We start from the raw sequence: 27,494 nt of genomic DNA, 5'->3' as shown, positions 1-27,494 counted from the left end.
GGAGGTGTCGTTGCTTACCTTCACCACTTGGGGTCGGCCCGTCAGGAAGTCCAGGACCCAGTTGCCCAGGGACAGGTTCAGACCCAGGGCTTAGTGATGAGCTTGGAGGACACTATGGTGTTGAAGGTGGAGCTGTTAAACACATTTAAAATCCACCTGCGCTTGTTAAACACATTTAAAACAAATAAGCTGAAAGACCTTGAAATGTGTCCATTTCAAAAGCAAAAAGCTTTCAGGCTATGATGGATGGCACAATAGAGCAAGGTATCCATTTTGTGTGTGTTTTTTTTTGGGGGGGGGGGGGGTAGTACTTTGATAAGACTCTCGTCAGTCATGGGTGAGGACTGTTCATAATTGTATTGGACAGCAAAGGTTGCACAGTCAGGAATTGAGGATCCATAGAGCTATTTCGTTACAACATACTGCCACCTACTGGGTATAGAGGACAAGTGCATCCTAGAAAAATAACGGAAGCCACCTTACCCACCTAAAGAATTTCAATTAAAAGGAAAGAACGTTGGCGTTTAAAAAGTGCGAAATTGGCAGAACAATGGAAGAAATACAATTTGATTTAAAACATATTGATACAAAAGTTCGGCTTTGTTACAAAGTTGGTGTTTACGAGAAAAAATGTTTTTGACTGAAGTGAGTATAATTTAGTTCGTTTGTAGGTTTTATTTGTTTTGTTGTACGAATATATTTCTAAAGAGTCGGCAAAACACAGTACAGTAGCTTGTCAAACACCACCTGTATTCCCAGCGCAAGGTACTCTCTTCCCTCATCCTCACGCCACTCTTTAAATGTCCCTCCCTTCCCCCATTCATTCTCCAAAACTCCTCTCCCGAACCTCCTCAATTTCTGCTAATCTCCCCCGCTACTCTTTTCTCTCACCTTTCTCTAGCTCAGTGGTCACCAACCGGTCGATCTTCAAGGCATTCCTAGTCAATCTTCAAGGCATTCCTAGTTGATCATCGAAATAAAGGCTTGCGCTTCTTTTAGTGTTTAAACCATGCCGAGAGAGACTGTCAAAGAATACAGCAAAGAGCTGCTGTTTTTATGAGCGAGTTCATGTCTACGTTTATTCAACACTGTTTTTATTGAACACTATTACAAAACATAAAAACGCCAGTCACCCTACTGAGGGATTCTGCAACTTCGGGCATTTGGGCTCTGCAAACTGTCAGAAATTAGGCGTAGACAATGTCATTTCCATCATGTCAATAAACATCCATTTTAGTTGAAAATGAAATCATACAATTTATTAATAACACATTTGTACATTAATTAATTAATTGATTTAAGGTTTTCCTAATAATAATTCAACCCGACCCCTGAATCTATAAACTTGCCTTTGTGACTTCTGAAAACATTTATGTATCATGAAAAATTAAATATTTCCACCCAACCTTTTTATGATAACAACCATATGATTTCCATATCTAAAACAAATCATTCAATGTAAATTATACATAGTATACTCATTTACCTCAAATATGGGTGTGGTGGAAATGACATCTTTTGTAAAAAAAGAAAAAAAGATGAAAACAATATTTTATTGCAAACATTTTAAACAACAACCACTGTTAGACGTTTAATTAATATAAGACAAAGATTCCAAAAGTAGCCGATGGGCAGAGCTCAAGGAAGTAGGCCTGTGTTTTTGAGAGATGGGCCCAGATAGCAGAGGGGTCATAGAAGAGCTCAGTGAGCAAACTGAAACTGTATAATTTGTGGTATATCCAACATGGGTGTGGAGGGTCACCTGCTTGTGAGAATCATCAAAGTGAACTGCCTGTATTTCACTGGCGTATTTACACAGGTAGTTCTCTGCAAAGTCAATATGCACTATGATCTCCTCTTTTCCACAGATTCTCTTTTAATTCTCTCAGCTTGGAGTATTGGTGTCAAATGTTGTACATGTGTTTCCCCAACTTCTCTTTCAATACCTTGGAGAAGTCCTCCAGTAGAATCTGCAGTGTGCCACACACCTTTTCTTTTACTGTCAAATGTACAGTGAACTTCTCCATGTTTCCCTCTTTGTTTTTCTTCTCTCTCTCTCTCTTCAGCTTTGTTTTTCCACTCAAACCACCATGTCTGCTCACCAGCGTCAAAGTCAGATGTTTAAGCTCTTTTGCTTGGCAAAGGGAGCACTCGCTATACATGCACTCTTTCTTCAGTTCCTCACAGCACAAAGACTCAATAAGGTTCTCAATGTTGCTGCAGCTGATCACTTTGTGATGTTGTAGTTTTCTGTCATGAACTGGAGGTTCCTCTGGGTTTGCAGAGGCGTGTGTCCCTGTCCTGGACTGTTGTCTTGACAACCCAAACAGGATGCATTTGCAGAATTCATAGTAGGACATTTGGATCTCTGAATATTCCCTCTTAAACTTCTGATAAAGGTTCTGAATTGTGCCGTTCAAGAAACACTTCTGCTTTTTCTTCTTGTTCCTCGTTAGTGTGTCCTTTTCCCCTGTTGTTGCTCTGCTGTTGAAATCGCATTCATATAATCTAGTGATTTTCTCTTCTGTGGCTGTGCTAATTCTGTTACACAATTTTTTCCTGTAGTATCGAATACTTGTTGGCCTGTTTTCATTTTGCCCTCATTGCTTTTGCTGAAAATCCAAATTCTCAGTTTGTGGCTTTGACTTTGGACTCTTTTATAATCTCCACCCGGCACAGCCAGAAGAGGACTGGCCACCCCTCATAGCCTGGTTCCTCTCTAGGTTTCTTCCTAGGTTTTGGCCTTTCTAGGGAGTTTTTCCTAGCCACCGTGCTTCTACACCTGCATTGCTTGCTGTTTGGGGTTTTAGGCTGGGTTTCTGTACAGCACTTTGATATATCAGCTGATGTAAGAAGGGCTATATAAATACATTTGATTTGATTTTGATTTTACCGGGCCATACTTTCTCAGGATGTTGCCTCTGAACATTTTCGAAGCCACTTGTTTGTCCTTGGCACTGCACATGTTTTGCTACTTTTGCTTTAACTCTGCAATGAAGGCATTTTGAAACAATAAAATCCTTAAGTCTTTCGGGGGGGTTCCCTTCATTTGCTGTTTTGTCTTTGGGGAATCTTCTCTCCATTTTCAGTCAATCATACCTTTTTTGTATTTCTCAGCTTTCCGTAAAGCATTATCAAGTTTGACATTTGTCATGCAAAGATCTCTGTATGTTTTTGAGCGACCTCTTCCAACCTTTTCCCTTCCAGCAAGTATTCAACTTCTCAGTCCTGTTGCAGACTATGAGGAAGGGGTATCATGCAGTGCATTAGCGGCAGGTAAGTTAGGGGCAGGTATATTGTCCTCTGGCTGCAAGTCATCTGGTGAGTGAGGTGGTGTGTTGCCTGATAGGTAGGTCTCCATTGCAACTGTTCTCTTTAAAGTCTGTCTTCTATTCCGTTGGTTGCATTTCCATTGCCTTCTCTTGCTTTTTTGTTCTCACTTTGTAACTCAGAGATAGATTTCACTTCTCCCTTCTCTTTTTTTCTTCCAGTATCTCTTCCTGTCTTTTTGCAGATGTTCCTGGAATCGTATAGGATCATTTTTTATTTTGTTTCTACAGTATGTCTGTGACCTCTGTGCTGTTTTATGTGGCATCTTCTAAAAACAAAGAGAAATACTACTTAGTTTTCAACTTGTGCACACCTTGGAGCATTTTCTAGATTAAAATAATTTAAAATATGATTAAATAAGCCTAAAGTAAAAACTAATAACAGAAAGAATGTGTCATTTCCACCACATTCTGTCATTTATTTCCACCACAGTTAAGTTTGATGGAAATTACTGATGGAAATAAGGCTTCTAGTTTTTGGAGAAAAAATTACAGGCTGTTCAGCATGCTTTGGCTAGTATTACAACTAGGATATAGTTTACACCAAATATATAAATATACACATTCTTACAAAATTCTACCACAAATTAAAGAAATTGTAGCCTGTTTGGAAATGACTGACATATTTTTCTTCAACTTCTGGACATCACATCTGGAACAACTGTTCGCTGCAGCCATGTGCTTCAGTGTCACAATAAGTTTCCATGGTAACTAAATTCACATTCTCTTGAATAAACTTTATTCATGAGGAATTTGTCCTCTGATGGAAATGTCACCACTACCAAAAGATAGGTATATTTGGTGTAAAAAAAAACAATAAAGGGCATACTCACAAATATTGACATAGATTTAATTTCATTTACTATTTTTTTCTAGTAGATAACATAATGTGTAATTATTTATGCTTTCTCATAGAAAAACATAGCAGAAGCTCAAAAGCCTGGGTCGGGGACAAGGGCAAAACCGTGATATTCGAGGTATAAAAGTAGCAAAAGAAGTTGATAGAGGTGTTAAAAAATTCTGGGGTGATTGTAGTGTGAACTTAACAAACAAATGACCTTTAAATTTTATTTTTGAAATAAAATCCTAAACATTTACCCCGAGGACATAGAAGTGCAAGTAGTTACAGAATCACCCTACAATGAGGACCCAGGTGTATTGATATATCTGCGTCTTTCTCACTGTTAGCAGCTCGCCGCGTCTATTTGAATTCATAATGAGGAATATTTCACGTTCTTTGGTCATAGGAACAACATACATTTGTGCATGAGGCAGATGTTGTGCGACTCGAGTTTCGCCATCAGGTGGAAGACTGTGTCCCCTCTCTGGTCAGTCTCACCAGAGGAAAGAAAGGAAAGAGCAGGGACAGTGAGAGGCAAACCCTCTGCTGCTCTCTCCCTCCCTTCTGATGAGACTAATGCCGTGTTCAAAACAACTGGCAACTCGAAAATCTCTGACTTCCGTGTGTTCAAGACAACTGGGAACTTGGGGGGAAAAATTGATCCGAATGGGAAAAATAGTTTGGAGCGGTCATCCAAGTCGGAAACTCACACATATTTCTAGAACTCCGACCTGAAGATCACTCATTGACCTCGTTTTTTTCAGAGAACCCAGTTGTCTTGAAAGCACCATGACCATCAGATTCAGGTCCCATCAGTCCAGTAAAATGAAAAAGCAAATTATTTGCAAATTATTTCAATTTATGCTCGCACTTGCGAGCTTTGCCTAGCAAGTGCTACACCAACTGACCTATTCTATTATCAAAGCTTGTGTCACGTTCTGACCATAGTTCTTGTGTGTTTTGCTTGTTTTAGTGTTGGTCAGGGCGTGAGCTGGGTGGGCATTCTATGTTGTGTGTCTAGTTTGTCTGTTTCTATGTTTGGCCTAATATGGTTCTCAATCAGAGGCAGATGTTTTGTGTTGTCTCTGATTGGGAATCATATATAGGTGGCTTGTTTTGTGTTGGGGATTGTGGGTGGTTGTTTCCTGTCTCTGTGTTTTCTCTGCACCAGATAGGGCTGTATCGGTAAGCCACGTTTGTTATTTTGTAAGTGTTCACGTTTTCGTGTTGTTGATTAAAATCATGTTGAACACGAGCTACGCTGCGTCTTGGTCCGATCCCAGGAGCCGCCAGAGCCGCCCGCCAGTCAGGAGCTGCCAGAGCCGCCCGCCAGTCAGGAGCTGCCAGAGCCGCCCGCCAGTCAGGAGCTGCCAGAGCCGCCCTCCAGTCATGAGCCGCCCTCCAGTCATGAGCCTCCCTCCAGTCATGAGCAGCCCTCCAGTCATGAGACTGGAGCTGCCCTCCAGTCATGAGCTGCCCCTCAGCCCGGAGCTGCCCCTCAGCCCGGAGCTGCCCCTCAGCCCGGAGCTGCCCCTCAGCCCGGAGCTGCCATTCAGTCCAGAGCTGCCTCTCTGTCCGGAGCTGCCTCTCTGTCCGGAGCTGCCTCTCTGTCCGGAGCTGCCCTTCAGTCCGGAGCTACCTCTCTGTCCTGAGCTACCTCTCTGTCCTGAGCTACCTCTCTGTCCTGAGCTGTCTCCTCAATCTAGTGGGGACCTTGGTGAAGGTTCCTAGACCAGGGTCGGGGGCGAAGGTCGCCACTCAAAGGACGCTAAGGAGGGGGACAAAGACAATGGTGGAGTGGTGGCCTCGTCCTGCGCTGGAGCCGCCACCACGGACAGATGCCCACCCAGACCCTCCCCTAGAGTTTTAGGGGGTGCGTTCGGAGTCCACACCTCAGGAGGGGGGTACTGTCACGTTCTGACCATAGTTCTTGTGTGTTTTGCTTGTTTTAGTGTTGGTCAGGATGTGAGCTGGGTGGGCATTCTATGTTGTGTGTCTAGTTTGTCTGTTTCTATGTTTGGCCTAATATGGTTCTCAGAGGCAGATGTTTTGTGTTGTCTCTGATTGGGAATCATATATAGGTGGCTTGTTTTGTGTTGGGGATTGTGGGTGGTTGTTTCCTGTCTCTGTGTTTTCTCTGCACCAGATAGGGCTGTATCGGTAAGCCACGTTTGTTATTTTGTTATTTTGTAAGTGTTCACGTTTTCGTGTTGTTGATTAAAATCATGTTGAACACGAGCTACGCTGCGTCTTGGTCCGATCCCTGCTACACCTCCTCTTCAGACGAAGAGGAAGGCTGCCGTTACAGCTTGAGTTTAAAAAATATATAATATGGTCTGAGAAGAACAATATTGGCAGGCCAGGCATATAGCCAATATGCAGTGATAATGTATTAGGCCTACTGCACAAACCTCATTCCTACAGAACTGTTTTTATTAGGTTAATGTTCAATTTTTAAGTCATGTTTTTTTTTTTTTTAAATCTGAGGTAGATCTCGGCTTGCTTTTTGACTACGAAAGTGATCTTGACTCAGAAAAGGTTGGTGACCACTGCTCTAGCTCTTCACTCCCCTCTCTTCCTCCTCACTCTCTCCAGCTCAGCCCCAGTGTCTGAGCGATGAATGAGAAGATGTGCGTATCCTCCAGGATTGCCTTAGTGGTAGGCTTTCCTGCCCCGTGCCCACTGCGGGTGTCTACCCGGACCATAAGAGGCTGGGCCTGCCCGGGGCTGTTGCCCACACCGTGCTGCAGTGTGGCACAGTACTTCAGGGTGTGGAGGGGCACCACCCGGTCGTCATGGTCACCAGTCAGTAGGAGCATGGCAGGGTAGGCAGCGCCAATGTGAGGGGGAGGGGGGAGGTTGTGGAGAGGGGAGTATCTGAGGGTGAGTGGAGGGAGAGAGAGAGAATTGAGTTCTACCAAATATTTATTGTACAAATTACATGCAGAGCTACAATGTGGCGTCCAATGCATTTGTGTTTATGTTCAGTATGTGTTGTATGTTTAGTGTGTGTGTGTGATTTGAGTATGCCAGACTTACTTGATGAGCCATTTGAACTGCTCAGGGTGGTCTGCACAGCCGTAGTCAGTGGTCCAGGCGTGGCCGATGGTAAACTTGTGGAACTTGAGCATGTCCATCACCCCAACCTTAGCCACAGCACAGCCAAACAGGTCTGGACACTGATTCACACACGCCGCTGGGTTTGAAAGTGTGTGTGTGTGTGAGAGAGAGAGATAGAAAGACATGTCTTACACTTGTTATATGATTAATGACACTTCTAAAACATACCCGACTCACTCTTTGGCAAGTACACACACACACACACCAACATCCAATCTTTCCTAAATGGCCATAGACACCAGTAGGATAGTAAAACGTTTGCCTGCCGACAGTACTTAGCACCTCTGAACAGTGTGACTGGCTCATACATACGAAAAAAATCCCTATTATTATTTTTTTAATTAAATAAAAACCTCCAAGTGGGGGTTTGTGCTCTCTGATTGGCTCAAAGTGAAGTTGTTTGCCACTGACAAGCAATCGGTAAGTTCATCACCACCGGGTCGGCATGCAACAGGTACCGCTTTTGTTCTTGCAAGAGAAGGAACAGGTGTGATTAAATACCTATCGGCAGTCTATCGGCTGTGAGGTTCTCGATGCGTTTCGTGAGAGAGAGAGAGACCTGTCTTACACTTAAACATACCCGACTCACTCTTTGACAAGCACACACACGCACACACACACACACACACACACACACACACACACACACACACACACACACACACACACACACTACAGCAACATCCAATCTTTCCTAAATAGCCACTTAAAATAAGGAAGTACTCTTCAGTTGGATTTGTACAATGCAATATGGTTGGCGGTCTTTTTAAATGATGTAGCTAACTACTGTTTAATGTGCTGTCTAATCACTGAATTAATTGCAGCTAAGTAGATAAATACTATTTGATGGACTTTACATTAACAATTACACTGAAGATATAAAACATTTAAAGAGAATGCGGTTATGATTGACCGAACTAGGAGACCATTTAGAAAGATGGCCTTAAACGCCATCCCCTCTCCATACCTACGAGCAGTCCCCCGTTGGAGGCGCCGTTGATGGCTATGCGGCTGGCTGTGGTGTAGTTCTCCTGGATCAGATACTCTGCTGCACACCGGAAGTCATCAAAGCAATTCTGCTTGTTCCCCAGGGCACCACCTAGACAGAAGAAGGAATTCAACTCTAGACGGGATACTGCCATAGTCCATAGATAACATGCCATTTAGCAGACACTTTTACGCACTATCCTGGCCATGCAAGTGCCATGCTCTGACAACTGAGTTACAGAGAGACTGGGTCCGAGTATCAATAGTCATAGCTACAAGTTTCCATTGCTAGTTTCCATTGCTCATCGTATCCCCCCCCCCCCCCCCCAAGCATAACAGGTGAAGGCAAAACAGTGGAAAGCTGTGCTAGTGAATATAAAACTAGCGAATCACAGTCCGTAGGTTTAACATACTGTTGCTGTATTTAACCTATTTCTATGCGTCTTTAGGTGGGGAAGATACAGTACCTTTGTGCCAGGTCTGTCCGTACTCCCCTCCTCCTCTGATGTTGGCTACAGCCAGGATTCCCCCCAGGTGTCTGACAAACAGCAGGTACGGAACCCTGACAGAGCGAGAGAGACAGCGAGGGGAGGGGTGATGGACAGGTGTCACTCAAATCACACCGACTCAGAATACAGGTCACTTGGATGAATTCTATACTTGTGAATTCCTGGAGGGGAAATGTACATAATGTTCTGTTGGAGGTCCATGCGTTGTGATACTAACTTGTAGTATGGTTGGATAGAGTGCTCAAAGCCTCCGTATCCGTACAGGAAGACAGGATGTGATCCGTCCTTCTTAAGACCCCGGGCGTGCACCAGGAACATGGGGATTTTAGTTCCATCCTTACTGGGGTAAAACACCTGAAACACACAGCAATGTTGTCATACTGAGAGTGTCAAGATACTGTTAAGTTGTTACTGTAAGTAGTTGTAATCTGCTGTTGTCTTACCTGGTTGGTTTCATAGTCCTCCTGTTGGATACCCTTCACATCCACCTGTCTGAACACTGTGGGTTCTGGAGACGCCTGGCTCAGGTCACAGTGGTAGATCACACCTGGGAGGGACACGACACATAGGGGTTAGAGGTCCTGGAGAGGTCAAAGGTTATAGATAATAAGGACGTTGGCAGGGAGGGCACCCAAACCGTAGTATTGAAAGCTAGTCTTCCTTTGTGTTGAATGTAAGCCACTCCATACTAACAGTGTGAATATTAACCCTAATGAATCATAATTAAGTGAAAAGGCAAGGAGGTGTAAACACCTCAGGTTATGCCAATGAAAATCCCATATCCTTTTCATGTCTAACACCACAAAATAAGTTGAGTATCCCCTAGGAGACAGTCCAGTACCTGGCGTGGTGAAGGAGGTGAACTTGTAGAAGAAGTCAGAGTGTTTCTTCTTACAGCTGAGGCCCACCACAGTGCCCACGTCCAGAGGCAGATCTCTGACCAGACCACCAGTGGACAGCTCATACAACTGCAGGATGTCCTTCACGTCGTGGACATAGTTGACCAGCAGGTGGAGCTGGTTCACACAGGCCACGGAGCCTATAAGCAAGACAGAGAATTCTTACATGTAGCCTACTTGGGTTCCTTCTGAGCATATCAACACGTCTAGAATCGGTTATTTCTGTTTAAAACTTGAACCATTGGCAGCTAAATAATGAAACTGGCTTTGGATTATAAGGAAGGCATAACGCACCAATAACCTGACATATATAGGATCCAATTTCATGGAAAATTATTGCAAGGGGGATGCAATTTCTGTTTTGTTTTACAATGTTGAAGTATACTGTGTTAGGTATTCTTCACAGGCTGTTCTTTCTCTTGTCCAATAGACGGCAGTCTGCTTTCCGTAACTGTAGTACAGCATGGGACACAGACTTCCTGTTAACTCCTTTCCCCTCTCAAATGGACTTTGTCTAAGATACAGCAACTACACCGGATATTCTAGTATAGGGAGTTCAACCAAAATGAAGAAGTGCAATGCTAGTCAGTCAAGTCGAGTATAAATAGAACAAATGTCAATAATGTAGCTTGAATTTGCTGATTTCCAAGAGTGTGCGTGTGTACAGCACATGCTGTTAACATTATACTCATGTGTGTGTATTGTTCTAGGAATGGAGAGAGAGAGAGAGAGAGAGCCACACACCCACGGCCCTTAATACACTGAGCATACATCGCAAACCACCTGGTATAACCTCCTAAAACCTCCAAAGCTCACCCTCAACCACAGATACGGCAGTAAACATCTGTGGCCCCACTTCCAGTCCTGATTAAAATCTCTCAGCTAACAGAATGATAGGCAGATGACACACCACTGCTCTAATGATATTAGTCAATATGGTACCAATATGGTTTGGTGAAGAACATCCTTGTGGTATGTAAAAGGGATAAACTTTAAATGAGAAGTAACTCACATATGACATGTTCCTGCCCGACTACATTGAAGACGCGTGCCAGCTCTTACAATGCCTGGAAGTATCTTATGAACTAGGGCTGACAAAATTGCTTGCTACGTCACAAACATCTTGCAGGTGTTAGATTTAAAACGTGATTCATTGAGACAAAGTTCCCGTACTTGCAAAGTTGCATGCTATGACGAAAGTGGGTTAACCAAGACCAAGAAGTTCCCACTCACTGTGGTTGATAGACTGACACATACACATTCAAATCTAAAAAGTGAAACTTGGCAAGTAGCCTGACCATACTAAACTTATTTTAGCTCCTTTAGTCCAGCGGTCTCCAACCCTGTTCCTGGATACTCACACAGAAACTCACATTTTAGTTTCAGCCCAACACGAAAAACACATTTGGCTTATCCCCATCATCATGATTAGGTCATTAGGTCATATCAGTTGTTTTAGTGGTGGGCTGGAACAAAATCCAAAATCAGCTACACTCTGTAGCTCTCCAGAACCAGGGTTGGATACCACTGCTCAGGTTTCTCTTACCCAGGACGTCCTTGTCGTGCTGGGGTAGAAGGGTCCTCCAGTGCTCCTTGTTTGGTTTCTCCAGGTCAATGTTGATCAGGCAGTAGCGAGGGGCATCCAGGTTGGTGCGGAAGGTGAACACACTACCCTCGTTGGTGATGTAAGAGTACTGCGCCTCAAAGTTATCCACCAGCTTCACCCAAGGCAGCAGGCCTATAAGTACAGATGCAGTCAAATATATTGGCACACATGCAATATACAAGTGAGTGCAATGGAGCAGAATGTAGTTGAATGGCTATATTTACCCTGTAGGAAACTTACCACAGGTGAGATAAAGTACGAGTAAATGACAATCCCTTTCCTCCAACCACATTAACTTGTGAATAATTTAGTACAGGCCAGTTTTTACTTTGAAGTGAAAAATCTCATTCAGTTTTGATTTATTTTTCTTGGTCCTGTGCAGTTGGAAATCAAATACCAAATGTTTTACATTTATTTTGGAAGAAATAGTGAATCGTGCAAATATATTTGACTGCATCTGTACAGGACAATGAGAGCTAGTATTGAGACCTATGATGTCAGGTATTCATACAGGGTCTGATTAAAATGGTAGGGACAGACCTGTGATGCCATTGAGTAGCTTCTCCAGGTCACAGTACCACAGCTGGTTGACTGGCTCACAGCCCTCTGTGATGTTGAGCACTGCATACCTGCCGTCATCCGACACCTGAAGAGAAGGAAGATGGAGAGACAGAGAGAGTAAGATTGTGAGAGAGGGGGACAAGGAGGGTGAGTGAGAAATACAAATGATTTGACACTTTACTACTAGCTGATGCTATCCCTACATTAACAATGCAAGTCATTACTTACAAACTGAGATCAAAAGATCGATCCGGGATTGAGAAAGAGTCAAACAAGGTGGAGGAGAGAAGTGAGGGAGATGAGAAAAAGAGTGACAGTGTACCAGCAGTAGATTCATATGGAGAATGTGGTGGACAACAGGTGAGAAATGTAAAGAAAAAACATTCTCTTTAGACTCACTGTTACTCCACTGTGCCATTTTGGATGGTCAGGAAACTCAGCCACCAGGATGTCCTCTGATTGGTTGGTGCCGATCACATGGTAGTAGAGTTTCTGATTGAGGTTGGATGTGGTCTCTGTGCCTGTGGAGCAATGCAGAAAGCTGTGTGTTTTTCAACGTGTCTGTGCACTTGTACAGTAGGTTCAGTGCATTCAGAAAGTATTCAGACCCCTTCCCTTTTTGCACATTTTGTTACGTTACAGCTTTATTCTAAAATGGGTAAAAAAAAAAAAAAATCCTCATCAATCTACACACAATACCCAATAATGGCAAAGTGAAAACAGGTTTTAAGAAATGTTTGCAAATGTATTAAATGTAAAAAACGAATTATTGACATAACTATTCAGGCCCTTTGTTTTCAGACTCGAAATTGAGCTCAGGTGCATCCTGTTTCGAATGATCATTCTTACGATGTTTCTTTCTACAACTTGGAGACCACCTGTGGTAAATTCAATTGATTGGGCATGATTTGGAAAGGCACACACCTGTCTATATAAAAAGGTCCCACAGTTGACAATGCATGTCAAAGAAAAAGATAAGCCATGAAGTCGAAGGAATTGTCCATTGAGCTCCGAGACAGGATCGTATAAGAGGCACAGATCTGGGGAAGGGTACCAAAAAATCGCTGCAGCATTGAAGGTCCCCAAGAAGACAGTGGCCTCCATCATTCTTAAATGGAAGAAGTTTGGAACCACCAAGAGTCTTCCTAGAGCTGGCCGCCCGGCCAAACTGAGCAGTTGGGGGAGAAGGGCCTTGGTCAGGGAAGTGAACAAGAACCCAATGGTTTCTCTGACAGAGCTCTAGAGTTCCTCTGTGGAGATGGGAGAACCTTCAAGAAGGACAACGATCTGATGAAACCAAGATTGAACTCTTTGGTCTGAATGCCAAGCGACACGTCTGGAGGAAACCTGGCATTATTCCTAGGGTGAAGCATGGTGGTGGTGGCGGCATCATGCTGTGGGAATGTTTTTCAGAGGCAGGGACAGGGAGACTAGTCCGGATCGAGGGAAAGATGAACGGAGCAAGGTACAGAGAGATCCTTGATGAAAACCTGCTCCAGAGCGCTCAGGACCTCAGACTGGGGCGAAGGTTCACCTTCCAACAGGACAATGACTCTAAGCACACAGCCAAGACAACGCCGGAGGTGGCTTCGGGACAAGTCTCTGAATGTCCTTGAGTGGCCCAGCCAGAGCCCGGACTTGAACCCGATTGAACATCTCTGGAAAAACCTGACAGAGCTTGAGAGGATCTGCAGAGAAGAATGGGAGCAACTCCCCAAATACAGGTGTGCCAAGCTTGTAGCGTCATACCCAAGAAGACTCAAGGCTGTAATCACTGCCAAAGGTGCTTCAACAAAGTATTGAGTAAAGGGTCTGAATTCCTATGTAAAAGTGATATTTCAATTTTTGCTTTGTCATTATGGGGTATTGTGTGGGGCGCTTGTCAGAGGAGTGATCAGGAAAAACTATTTAATACATTTTAGAATAAGGCTGTAACGTAACAAAGTGCAAAAAGTCAAGATGTCTGAATACTTTCTGAATGCACTGTATACTATGTTGTACTGTATACAGTAGATTTCATGTGTGTGTGTGTGTGTGTCTCACCATCAGCCTTGCCGTCCTGCCGGGGGTAACAATTATAAAACACCCCACGGGCATCGTGGGTCCAGGCCAGGCAGCTGAACTTCACCCTGTCCAGGACATCAGGCAGCGTCACGAGGTCATCAGCCTTCAGGAAGTACACCGTCACCCAGTCGGAGCCACCGGAGCTCAGGCCATACGCAAAGTACTCGCACTCCTCTGACAAGCGCCCCACTGAAAGGAGAAGGAGAGCGAGGCAAGGAGAGAGGAAAAGGAAAAAATAGATATTACATTGTGTGATGTATCATGTAAAGTGGGCCTATCATTTGTGTTAATTAGTAATATACTCCACCTTTGTCACAGCGATAAAATCTAATAACAGAATAGAAATGTCAATTGCTTGACAAGAGAGGAGGAGGAATTGTGAGGACTCAGGGTTGAGACATACACACAAACACACTATAAAACGTTGTGTTACAGTAATCAGCTCACTCTTCAAGGCTACAGTCCCATCCGCAGACAGTGTGTTTGGGTCAAAGAAGACTGTGGCCGGTCCGTCCAGAGAGTCCTGCACATAGAGCGCATCCTGGTTCTGCAGGCCCTGGTTATGGGAGTAGAAATACCTATGGACTGAGGAAACTAGTTATATTTGTTCTACCATGGAGAGCATCAGACACACATACAGTGCCTTCAGAAAGTATACCCCTTGATTTATTCCACATTTTGTTATGTTACAGCCTGAATTTAAAAAATGAAATAGACACATTATGACAAAGTGAAAACATTTTGTTAGCAGGTGTATTGAAAATGAAATTCTGAAAACTCATTTACGTAAGTATTCTCACCCGAGTCAATACTTTGTAGAAGCGCAGTTGGCGGTGATTACAGCTTTGAGTCGTCTTGGGTGTGTCTGTACCAGCTTTGCACATCTGGATTTGCAGATTTTATCAAGCTCTTAAGTTAGATGGGAGCAGCAATCTTCAAGTCTTTCTACAGATTTTCAATGGGATTCAAGTCTGGGCTTTGGCTGGGCCACTCAAGGACTTTCACATTCTTGTTCTGAAGCCATTCCAGCATTTATTTGACTGTATGCTTGGGGTCATTGTCCTGTTGGAATGTAAATCTTTGCCCCAGTCTAAGGTAGCTTGCACTCTGAAGCAGGTTCTCGTCAAGGATTTTCCTGCATTTGGCTCCATTCATTGTTCCCTCTAGCCCTACCAGTCTTCCAGTCCCTGCCACTGAAAAACATCCCCATAGCATGATGCTGCCACCACCATGCTTCACGGTAGGTTTGGTGTTAGACAGGTGTTAGACAGGTGATGCCTGGTTTTCTCTAGACATAGCGGTTTGCGTTGTCGTCTCATCAGACCACAGAATCTTTTGCCTTATGCTCGCAGTGCCTTTCACATGCCTTTTTGCAAACTCCAGGCGTGCCGTTATGTGCCTTTTTCTCAGGAGTTGCTTCAGTCGGCCCACTCACCTATAAAACCCAGATTGGTGAAGTGCTGTAGAGACTGTTGTTCTTCTGGCAGGTACTCCCATCTCAACCAAAGAACTCTGTCATTCCGTCAGTGGTCAATGGGTTCTTGGTCTCCTCCCTGACCATGGTCCTTCTTCCCCGGTTGCTCAGTTTGGTCAGAAAGCCAGCTTTAGGGAGAGTCTGGGTAGTGCCAAGGCTGAGGAGTAAGTTCCACACATGCAGGTATTGCATAGTTCTCTCTTTTTGTGCATTTTCTTGTAAATAAGTGTGCAGGCTTTTGTTCCAGCTCAGCACTGAATCCTTTTGATTAGTCCTTAAACTGCTTTCTAACCGGTTTCCTCTCTTGTAGGGGCAGCTGTATTTTAGTTCCTAATATGTTTATTTCACATAGAGAACGATAGAGGCCTTTAGTGTGCAAAAGCTGCGTACAACGCAGCTAAAAACCACGCCGCGCTCACAGGAAAACACACTGCAGCTCCAAATTTGCTCCATTAATTAAAATCACAATTTAATCATCTATTTTGTGACTACCTGGACCTACCAATTTCTTTTTAAGTATTGAAACCAAACCATATGGATTTGAATGAAAATTATTTGAATAAGCATGAAAATGTGACTGTAAGAAGCGGACATAATTTCAAAATAGGCTACATGTCATATTAAACAGCATATAAACAATCTAAATAGGTCAGGAGCCAGACAGGGAGCGTGAGAAGGAATGATAATTAATTATTTAGGCTATATTATTGCAATTATTTCAAGGCTATAGCAAGTGGTGTAAAGTACTTAAGTAAAAATACTTGAAAGTACTACTTAAGTAGTTTTTTGGGGGTATCTGTACTTTACTATTTATATTTTTTACAGTCTTTTACTTTACTAAATTCCTAAAGAAAATTGTATACTTTTTACTCAATACATTTTCCTTGACACCCAAACGTACTTGTTACATTTTGAATGCTTTGCAGGAAATTCACACACTTATCAAGAGAACATCCCTGGTCATCCCTACTGCCTCTGATCTGACGGACTCACTAAACACATGCTTCGTCCGTAAATTAAAATAAAATAAGAAAATGGTCTGGTTTGCTTAATATAAGGAATTTTATATTATTTACACTTTTTTTCTTTGGATACTTAAGTATATTTTAGCAATTACATTTACTTTTGATACTTAAGTATATTTCAAACCAAATACTTTTAGACTTTTACTCAAGTAGTATTTTACTGGGTGACTTACTTTTACTTGAGTCATTTTCTATTAAGGTATCTTTACTTTTACTCAAGTATGAGAATTGGGTACTTTTTCCACCACTGGCTATAGCCTACAAAGAAATACATTGTGAAGCATTTGCGAGTGCGAGACAATAGGTTGGTAGGGACATAAAGCCCTCAGCATTTAAACAACATTTCGTTATATTAAATCATTATAGTCTATAACATGCGCAAATATTTTATTTATTTAACTAGGCAAGTCAGTTAAGAACAAATTCTTATTTACAGTGACGGCCAAACCCTAACGACGCTGGGCCAATTGTGCGCCGCCCTTTGGAACTCCGAAATACGGCCAGATTTGATACAGCCTGGAATCGAACCAGGGTCTGTAGTGACACCTCTAGCACTGAGATGCAGTGCCTTAGACTGCTGTGCCACTTGGGAGCTGTGACTTGCTTAGAATTAAAGACAAATTAAATGAAAAATTACTTATTAGTGCCTTTTGAATTTTTTAAATGAGACATGAGTTTGGCCAGTCTTTGTCTTCAGACTCATGCGATGGTGCCTGGAGAGACGGCCAGCAGTGGAGAATATCCTCTCCACACCTGCAGAGCCACTGGGGAAGCTAAACACCCTTTTGGCCTCTCTTGCCACTCTTTATTTTTCTATAGGTAGGCCTAAAGGTTTTTAGGCAAAATAACCCAATCAAAATGGAAAGCTCCTTGAATGTGAGAATATGCCAGACTCATTGATTTAGCACCTGTGTGTTATATTAGTTTCTTTTTGAAAATATTTCACTTCGCTAAAGCAAGGGGCTATAGCGGCACCCAAGTAGACCACAAATGTATGCTGGGGCGGGCATGCCCCGTGCTCGTGAAGTGAGCGCTACTGGATCGAAATTGAAGTGGGCGAGAAGGCAGACACTCCAGCCTTTGGGAATCTCGCTCCACCCCACTCCAGCTCAGCTCACATACTCTGCTCGGAGCTTCATTATCTGTTCACAATGCACATTAATGACATCTTCTGATCAGTAATAAATAGCAGCATGTTTTTAGCAAAACGCCTTGCCGCAGCGGTAAGTCGTTGGCTTTGGTAGCTTATAATCAATTGGAATACCAGGTTTGCATTTTACATTATGCCTCCATTTTTTGCCTTCAAGTTTACTATTTTTCAAAAACTGAATCTACAGTTTGCCATTATTTAAGATGCTGAAGATGGAAGCTATACTACATTAAAAAAATTATTTGAACAACTGCAGAAAAAAAAAAATCTAAATAGGATTTGACCTCGTACCCTCACATCCTTGAAAGTACCATAGGTCTGTCTCTACCTGCTAAGTAGGTAGGTTAGGTAGCAATGGTAGTAGCAACAAACAATGACAGACATAATTGTTGTTTTTCTTCATAAAATGAGCTAAATAGGACAGGTAAATCTCCCTTGTCTCACATACCCATAAAATACAGTATACAACGATCAATGTCTTATACAGTACCAGTCGAAGGTTTGGACACACCTCCTTATCCAAGGGTTTTTCTTTAATCGTACTATTTTCTACATTGTAGAATAATAGTGAAGACATCAAAACTATGAAATAACACATATGGAATCATGTAGTAACCAAAAAAAAGTGAAACAAATCAAAAAATATTTTAGATTCTTCAAAGTAGCCACCCTTTGCCTTGATGACAGCTTTGCACACTTTTGCCTTTCTCTCAACCAGCTTCATGAGGTAGTCACCTGGAATGCATTTCAATTAACAGGTGTGCCTTGTTAAAAGTTAACTTGTGGAAATTCTTTCCTTCTTAATGCGTTTGAGCCAATCAGTTGTGTTGTGACAAGGTAGGGGTAGTATACAGAAGATAGCCCTATTTGGTAAAAGACCAAGTCCATATTATGGCAAGAACAGCTCAAATAAGCAAAGAGAAATGACAGTACATCATTACTTTAAGACATGAAGGTCAGTCAATCCAGACAATTTCAAGAACTTTGAACTTTTCTTCAAGTGCTGTCTTAAACTTCTTAGGGCTGCAATCCCGTTAACGGGATCGATATGACAACAGCCAGTGAAAGTGCAGGGCGCCAAATTCAAACAACAGAAATCTCATAATTAAAATTCCTCAAACATACAATTATTTCACACCATTTTAAAGATACACTTATTGTTAATCCCACCACAGTGTCCGATTTCAAAAAGGCTTTACAGCGAAAGCACCACAAACGATTATGTTCGGTCACCGCAAAATCACAGAAAAACACAGCCATTTTTCCAGCCAAAGACAGGAGTCACAAAAAGCAGAAAGAGATAAAATTAATCACTAACCTTTGATGATCTTCATCAGATGACACTCATATGACTTCATGTTACACAATACATATATGTTTTGTTCGATAAAGTTCATATTTATATCCAAAAACCTCAGTTTACATTTGCGCCATGTTCAGAAATGCCTCCAAAATATCCGGAGAAATTGCAGAGAGCCACATCAAATAACAGAAATACTCATCATAAACTTTGATGAAAGATACATGTTTTACATAGAATTAAAAATAAACTTGTTCTTAATGCAACCGCTGTGTCAGATTTCAAAAAAGCTTTACGGCAAAAGCACAATATTCAATATATCTGAGAACAGCGTTCAGCCACAAAAGGAAGCCATACAGTTACCCACCAAATAGTGGAGTCAACAAAAGTTAAAAATAGCATTATAAATCTTCACTTACCTTTGCTAATCTTCGTCGGAATGCACTCCCAGGACTCCCACTTCCACAAGAAATGTTAGTTTTGTTCGGTAATGTCCATCATTTATGTCCAAATAGCTACTCTTGTTAGCGCGTTTGGGAAACAAATCCAAAGTCACGAAGCGCGTTCACTAAAAGCAGACGAAATGTCAAAAAGTTCCGTAACAGTCAGTAGAAACATGTCAAACGATGTATTGAATCAATCTTTAGGATGTTTTTAACATTAATCTTCAATAATGTTCCAACCGGAGAATTCCATTGTCTTCAGAAGTGCGATGGAACAGAGCTCCCTCTCATGTGAACGCGCATGGTCAGAGCATGGTCAGCTCATGGCAGACCTTACTCATTCCCCTCTCCTTCGGCCCCACTTCACAGTAGCAGCATCAGACAAGGTTCTAACGACTGTTGACAGTCGTAGGAAGGAAGTGCAAACTGACCCATATCCCACTGTGTTTTCGATAGGCGATGAGTTGAAAACCTACAAACCTCAGATTTCCCACTTCCTGGTTGGATTTTTTTCTCAGGTTTTTGCCTGCCATATGAGTTCTGTTATACTCAGACATCATTCAAACAGTTTTAGAAATTGTTTTCTATCCAATACTAATAATAATATGCACATATTAGCAACTGGGACTGAGGAGCAGGCAGTTTACTCTGGGCACCTCTGGGCACCTTTTCATCCAAGCTACTCAATACTGCTGCTGCAGCCATAAGAAGTTTTAAAAACCATCAAGAGCTATGATGAAACTGGCTCTCATGAGGACCGCCACAGGAAAGGAAGACCCAGAGTTACCTCTGCTGCAGAGGATAAGTTCATTAGAGTTACCAGCCTCTGAAACAGCAGCCCAAATAATTGCTTCACAGAGTTCAAGTAACGGACACATCTCAACAAGTGTTCAGCGGAGACTGCGTGAATCAGGCCTTCATGGTTAAATTGCTGCAAAGAAACCACTACATAAGGACACCAATAAGAAGAAGAGACTTGCTTGGGCCAAAAAACATGAGCAATGGACATTAGAATGGTGAAAATCTGTCCTTTAATCTGATGCGTCCAAGTTTGCGATTTTTGGTTCCAACCGCTGTGTCTTTGTGAGACGCAGAATAGGTGAACGGATAATGTGTGGTTCCCACTGTGAAGCATGGAGGAGGAGGTGTGATGGTGTGGGGGTTCTTTGCTGGTGACACTGTCAGTAATTTATTTAAAATTCAAGGCACACTTAACCAACATGGCGACCACAGCATTCTGCAGCGATACGCCATCCCATCTGGTTTGCGCTTAGTGGGACTGTCAACAGGACAATGACCCAACACACCTCCAGGCTGTGTAAGTGCTATTTGACCAAGAAGGAGAGTGATGGAGTTGTAAGGGCTGCAGAACTGGTGGCAGTGAAGTCAGACGTGGGAGAGCAGAAATAGGTAATAGCCGGAGCAGTTTAATTTCAAAACCAACGGCAAATAAAAAAGAACCTACATGGGTACAAAACCCGACGCGCACCAGTAACATAGTGCACAAGCACTTACAAACAAACAATTCCACACAAGGACATGGGGGGAACAGAGGGTTAAATACACAACACTTAAATGAGGGAAATGGAAACCAGATGTGTAGGAAAACAAGACAAAACAAATGGAAAATTAAAAGTGGATCGACGATGGCTAGAAGACCGGTGACGCCGACCGCCGAACACCGCCCGAACAAGGAGAGGAAACGACTTCAGTGGAAGTCGTGACAGGAGTGCTGCATCAGATGACCTGGCCTCCACAATCACCCGACCTCAACCCAATTGAGATCTTTTGGGATGAGTTGGACCGCAGTGTGAAGGAAAAGCAGCTAACAAGTGCTCAGCATATGTGAGAACTCCTTCAAATGGTTGGAAAAGCATTCCAGTTGAAGCTAGTTGAGAGAATGCCAAGAGTGTGCAAAGCTGTCATCAAGGCAAAGGGTGGCTACTTTGAAGAATCTCAAATATAAAATATATTGTGTTGTTTCATAGTTTTGATGTCTTCACTATTATTCTACAATGTAGAAAATAGTAAAAATAAAGAAAAACCCTTGAATGAGTAGGTGTGTCCAAACGTTTGACTGGTTACTGTCTATACACACACAGGACAATTACAATATGATACACAATAGGCACCAAAAGGCAGACCATATGCTATCCTAGGTACTTTCATCTCACCCACGTATTGTATGTAGTCTTACGACTCACTTTTGAGACATGCTACTAATTAGCTATTTTTATAGTGAGAACTTCACACTGCCTATGGAGTTTATATGTTTCAAATTCTTTGGAAGACTATTCCAAAGAATGGCAGCTGAGTACAAAAAAAGGTTTCTTTCCCCATACCACTATTACATCTAAAAGGAACAACGTCAGTTTCACTCGCTCTAGTAGATGAGCTATGGTTATCGCGGACCAAGTTAAAGTCGTTGCATATAGTCAGTACCTGGGGACCATACCGTGGACAAGCATATGTACAAGACACACTTTATTCTGACAGACTCTCTCCTCCACGTTGAGCCATCTGAGTCCTTCAACGTGGGAATGGTTAAGATGAGTAGGTGCTGGAAGTTTAACAATCATCCTGACTAATTTGTTCTGAGATGTCTGCAGTTTGTTTTTAACTGTCCAGTAGAGGTCGGTGTTTGAAAGCAGCTTGGAGTAGAAGAAAGCACCGGAACTACGGCGAAATCAATGGGATCTCGCATTTTGCAACATACGGTTTGAAAAAGCACGTGATCAAACTAAGCTTCGGACATCATGGATGACGTCATTTTGATAAAGGGATACATGCGTCGGCACACTGCTTCGAAGTTAGCTGCAATAGCGATTTCTATTTCTATTTACCGGTGCTCCGGTATCAAAAGTAACATCACTAGACAGCTGTAGGGGCAGCTGTATTTTAGCTCCTACTGGTTTCCTCTCTTTTAGGAGCAACTGTATTTTACTCCCTAACCAGTTTCCTCTCTTGTATGGGCAGCTTTATTTTACTCCCTAACCAGTTTCCTCTCTTGTAGGGGCAGCTTTATTTTACTCCCTAACCAGTTTCCTCTCTCGTAGGGGCAGCTGTATTTTACTCCCTAACCAGTTTCCTCTCTTGTAGGGGCAGCTGCATTCTAGTTCCTATCTGTTTCCTCTCTTGTAGGGGCAGCTGTATTTTACTCCCTAACCAGTTTCCTCTCTTGTAGGGGCAGCTGTATTTTACTCCCTAACCAGTTTCCTCTCTTGTAGGGGCAGCTGTATTTTACTCCAGTTTCCTCTCTTGTAGGGGCAGCTTTATTTTACTCCCTAACCAGTTTCCTCTCTTGTAGGGGCAGCTGTATTTTACTCCCTAACCAGTTTCCTCTCTTGTAGGGGCAGTTGTATTTTACTCCAGTTTCCTCTCTTGTAGGGGCAGCTTTATTTTACTCCCTAACCAGTTTCCTCTCTTGTAGGGGCAGCTGTATTTTACTCCCTAACCAGTTTCCTCTCTTGTAGGGGCAGCTGTATTTTACTCCCTAACCAGTTTCCTCTCTTGTAGGGGCAGTTGTATTTTACTCCAGTTTCCTCTCTTGTAGGGGCAGCTTTATTTTACTCCCTAACCAGTTTCCTCTCTTGTAGGGGCAGCTGTATTTTACTCCCTAACCAGTTTCCTCTCTTGTAGGGGCAGCTTTATTTTACTCCCTAACCAGTTTCCTCTCTTGTAGGGGCAGCTGCATTCTAGTTCCTATCTGTTTCCTCTCTTGTAGGGGCAGCTGTATTTTACTCCCTAACCAGTTTCCTCTCTTGTAGGGGCAGCTGTATTTTACTCCCTAACCAGTTTCCTCTTGTAGGGGCAGCTGTATTTTACTCCCTAACCAGTTTCCTCTCTTGTAGGGGCAGCTGTATTTTACTCCCTAACCAGTTTCCTCTCTTGTAGGGGCAGCTGTATTTTACTCCCTAACCAGTTTCCTCTCTTGTAGGGGCAGCTTTATTTTACTCCCTAACCAGTTTCCTCTCTTGTAGGGGCAGCTTTATTTTACTCCCTAACCAGTTTCCTCTCTTGTAGGGGAAGCTGTATTTTACTCCCTAACCAGTTTCCTCTCTTGTAGGGGCAGCTGTATTTTACTCCCTAACCAGTTTCCTCTCTTGTATGGGCAGCTGTATTTTACTCCCTAACCAGTTTCCTCTCTTGTAGGGGCAGCTTTATTTTACTCCCTAACCAGTTTCCTCTCTTGTAGGGGCAGCTGTATTTTACTCCCTAACCAGTTTCCTCTCTTGTAGGGGCAGTTGTATTTTACTCCAGTTTCCTCTCTTGTAGGGGCAGCTTTATTTTACTCCCTAACCAGTTTCCTCTCTTGTAGGGGCAGCTGTATTTTACTCCCTAACCAGTTTCCTCTCTTGTAGGGGCAGCTGTATTTTACTCCCTAACCAGTTTCCTCTCTTGTAGGGTCAGCTGTATTTTACTCCCTAACCAGTTTCCTCTCTTGTAGGGGCAGCTGTATTTTACTCCCTAACCAGTTTCCTCTCTTGTAGGGGCAGCTTTATTTTACTCCCTAACCAGTTTCCTCTCTTGTAGGGGCAGCTGTATTTTACTCCCTAACCAGTTTCCTCTCTTGTAGGGGCAGCTGTATTTTACTCCCTAACCAGTTTCCTCTCTTGTAGGGTCAGCTTTATTTTACTCCCTAACCAGTTTCCTCTCTTGTAGGGGCAGCTGTATTTTACTCCAGTTTCCTCTCTTGTAGGGGCAGCTTTATTTTACTCCCTAACCAGTTTCCTCTCTTGTAGGGGCAGCTGTATTTTACTCCCTAACCAGTTTCCTCTCTTGTAGGGGCAGTTGTATTTTACTCCAGTTTCCTCTCTTGTAGGGGCAGCTTTATTTTACTCCCTAACCAGTTTCCTCTCTTGTAGGGGCAGCTGTATTTTACTCCCTAACCAGTTTCCTCTCTTGTAGGGTCAGCTGTATTTTACTCCCTAACCAGTTTCCTCTCTTGTAGGGGCAGCTGTATTTTACTCCCTAACCAGTTTCCTTTCTTGTAGGGGCAGCTTTATTTTACTCCCTAACCAGTTTCCTCTCTTGTAGGGGCAGCTGCATTCTAGTTCCTATCTGTTTCCTCTCTTGTAGGGGCAGCTGTATTTTACTCCCTAACCAGTTTCCTCTCTTGTAGGGGCAGCTGTATTTTACTCCCTAACCAGTTTCCTCTCTTGTAGGGGCAGCTGTATTTTACTCCCTAACCAGTTTCCTCTCTTGTAGGGGCAGCTGTATTTTACTCCCTAACCAGTTTCCTCTCTTGTAGGGGCAGCTGTATTTTACTCCCTAACCAGTTTCCTCTCTTGTAGGGGCAGCTGTATTTTACTCCCTAACCAGTTTCCTCTCTTGTAGGGGCAGCTTTATTTTACTCCCTAACCAGTTTCCTCTCTTGTAGGGGCAGCTTTATTTTACTCCCTAACCAGTTTCCTCTCTTGTAGGGTCAGCTGTATTTTACTCCCTAACCAGTTTCCTCTCTTGTAGGGGCAGCTGTATTTTACTTCAGTTTCCTCTCTTGTAGGGGCAGCTGTATTTTACTCCCTAACCAGTTTCCTCTCTTGTATGTGCAGCTGTATTTTACCCCCTAACCAGTTTCCTCTCTTGTACGGGCAGCTGTATTTTACCCCCTAACCAGTTTCCTCTCTTGTAGGGGCAGCTGTATTTTACTCCCTAACCAGTTTCCTCTCTTGTAGGGGCAGTTGTATTTTACTCCAGTTTCCTCTCTTGTAGGGGCAGCTGTATTTTACTCCCTAACCAGTTTCCTCTCTTGTAGGGTCAGCTGTATTTTACTCCCTAACCAGTTTCCTCTCTTGTAGGGGCAGCTGTATTTTACTCCCTAACCAGTTTCCTCTCTTGTAGGGGCAGCTGTATTTTACTCCCTAACCAGTTTCCTCTCTTGTATGGGCAGCTTTATTTTACTCCCTAACCAGTTTCCTCTCTTGTAGGGGCAGCTGTATTTTAGTTCCTAACCAGTTTCCTCTCTTGTAGGGGCAGCTGTATTTTAGTTCCTATCTGTTTCCTCTCTTGTAGGGTCAGCTGTATTTTACTCCCTAACCAGTTTCCTCTCTTGTAGGGGCAGCTGTATTTTACTCCCTAACCAGTTTCCTCTCTTATAGGGGCAGCTGTATTTTACTCCCTAACCAGTTTCCTCTCTCGTAGGGGCAGCTGTATTTTACTCCCTAACCAGTTTCCTCTCTTGTAGGGGCAGCTGCATTCTAGTTCCTATCTGTTTCCTCTCTTGTAGGGGCAGCTGTATTTTACTCCCTAACCAGTTTCCTCTCTTGTAGGGGCAGCTGTATTTTACTCCCTAACCAGTTTCCTCTCTTGTAGGGGCAGCTGTATTTTACTCCAGTTTCCTCTCTTGTAGGGGCAGCTTTATTTTACTCCCTAACCAGTTTCCTCTCTTGTAGGGGCAGCTGTATTTTACTCCCTAACCAGTTTCCTCTCTTGTAGGGGCAGTTGTATTTTACTCCAGTTTCCTCTCTTGTAGGGGCAGCTTTATTTTACTCCCTAACCAGTTTCCTCTCTTGTAGGGGCAGCTGTATTTTACTCCCTAACCAGTTTCCTCTCTTGTAGGGGCAGCTGTATTTTACCCCCTAACCAGTTTCCTCTCTTGTAGGGGCAGTTGTATTTTACTCCAGTTTCCTCTCTTGTAGGGGCAGCTTTATTTTACTCCCTAACCAGTTTCCTCTCTTGTAGGGGCAGCTTTATTTTACTCCCTAACCAGTTTCCTCTCTTGTAGGGGCAGCTGCATTCTAGTTCCTATCTGTTTCCTCTCTTGTAGGGGCAGCTGTATTTTACTCCCTAACCAGTTTCCTCTCTTGTAGGGGCAGCTGTATTTTACTCCCTAACCAGTTTCCTCTCTTGTAGGGGCAGCTGTATTTTACTCCCTAACCAGTTTCCTCTCTTGTAGGGGCAGCTGTATTTTACTCCCTAACCAGTTTCCTCTCTTGTAGGGGCAGCTGTATTTTACTCCCTAACCAGTTTCCTCTCTTGTAGGGGCAGCTTTATTTTACTCCCTAACCAGTTTCCTCTCTTGTAGGGGCAGCTTTATTTTACTCCCTAACCAGTTTCCTCTCTTGTAGGGGAAGCTGCATTCTAGTTCCTATCTGTTTCCTCTCTTGTAGGGGCAGCTGTATTTTACTCCCTAACCAGTTTCCTCTCTTGTAGGGGCAGCTGTATTTTACTCCCTAACCAGTTTCCTCTCTTGTAGGGGCAGCTGTATTTTACTCCCTAACCAGTTTCCTCTCTTGTAGGGGCAGCTGTATTTTACTCCCTAACCAGTTTCCTCTCTTGTAGGGGCAGCTGTATTTTACTCCCTAACCAGTTTCCTCTCTTGTAGGGGCAGCTGTATTTTACTCCCTAACCAGTTTCCTCTCTTGTAGGGGCAGCTTTATTTTACTCCCTAACCAGTTTCCTCTCTTGTAGGGGCAGCTTTATTTTACTCCCTAACCAGTTTCCTCTCTTGTAGGGTCAGCTGTATTTTACTCCCTAACCAGTTTCCTCTCTTGTAGGGGCAGCTGTATTTTACTTCAGTTTCCTCTCTTGTAGGGGCAGCTGTATTTTACTCCCTAACCAGTTTCCTCTCTTGTATGTGCAGCTGTATTTTACCCCCTAACCAGTTTCCTCTCTTGTACGGGCAGCTGTATTTTACCCCCTAACCAGTTTCCTCTCTTGTAGGGGCAGCTGTATTTTACTCCCTAACCAGTTTCCTCTCTTGTAGGGGCAGTTGTATTTTACTCCAGTTTCCTCTCTTGTAGGGGCAGCTGTATTTTACTCCCTAACCAGTTTCCTCTCTTGTAGGGGCAGCTGTATTTTACTCCCTAACCAGTTTCCTCTCTTGTAGGGGCAGCTGTATTTTACTCCCTAACCAGTTTCCTCTCTTGTATGGGCAGCTTTATTTTACTCCCTAACCAGTTTCCTCTCTTGTAGGGGCAGCTGTATTTTAGTTCCTAACCAGTTTCCTCTCTTGTAGGGGCAGCTGTATTTTAGTTCCTATCTGTTTCCTCTCTTGTAGGGTCAGCTGTATTTTACTCCCTAACCAGTTTCCTCTCTTGTAGGGGCAGCTGTATTTTACTCCCTAACCAGTTTCCTCTCTTATAGGGGCAGCTGTATTTTACTCCCTAACCAGTTTCCTCTCTCGTAGGGGCAGCTGTATTTTACTCCCTAACCAGTTTCCTCTCTTGTAGGGGCAGCTGTATTTT

At 43.1% G+C, this 27,494-nt stretch overlaps 1 protein-coding gene across 2 annotated transcripts in view; it reads right to left on the bottom strand.

Annotated features, from left to right (window-relative positions):
• Positions 1–1,231: 1,231 nt before the first annotated feature.
• The window catches only part of LOC139554532 (prolyl endopeptidase-like), a 41,423-nt gene continuing 15,160 nt past the window's right edge, over positions 1,232–27,494 (bottom strand). The window contains exons 4-15 of one of the 2 annotated variants that reach the window (XM_071367393.1): positions 14,364–14,494; positions 13,896–14,105; positions 12,252–12,373; positions 11,832–11,937; positions 11,232–11,423; positions 9,628–9,825; positions 9,230–9,333; positions 9,004–9,140; positions 8,745–8,839; positions 8,258–8,389; positions 7,210–7,366; positions 1,232–7,047 (exon numbers count right to left, since the gene is read on the bottom strand). In XM_071367393.1, the coding sequence (XP_071223494.1) occupies positions 6,753–7,047; positions 7,210–7,366; positions 8,258–8,389; positions 8,745–8,839; positions 9,004–9,140; positions 9,230–9,333; positions 9,628–9,825; positions 11,232–11,423; positions 11,832–11,937; positions 12,252–12,373; positions 13,896–14,105; positions 14,364–14,494 (1,879 nt within the window). In that variant the 3' untranslated portion in view covers positions 1,232–6,752. The remainder of the gene's footprint in view (positions 7,048–7,209; positions 7,367–8,257; positions 8,390–8,744; positions 8,840–9,003; positions 9,141–9,229; positions 9,334–9,627; positions 9,826–11,231; positions 11,424–11,831; positions 11,938–12,251; positions 12,374–13,895; positions 14,106–14,363; positions 14,495–27,494) is intronic. The other variant, XM_071367394.1, reaches the window with a different exon arrangement.

The sequence above is a fragment of the Salvelinus alpinus genome, chromosome 26, assembly GCF_045679555.1.
Source record: "Salvelinus alpinus chromosome 26, SLU_Salpinus.1, whole genome shotgun sequence".
NCBI lineage: Eukaryota > Metazoa > Chordata > Actinopteri > Salmoniformes > Salmonidae > Salvelinus > Salvelinus alpinus.
The sequence above is the reverse complement of the archived record's forward strand: the minus strand, read 5'-3'. Positions and strand labels throughout refer to the sequence as shown.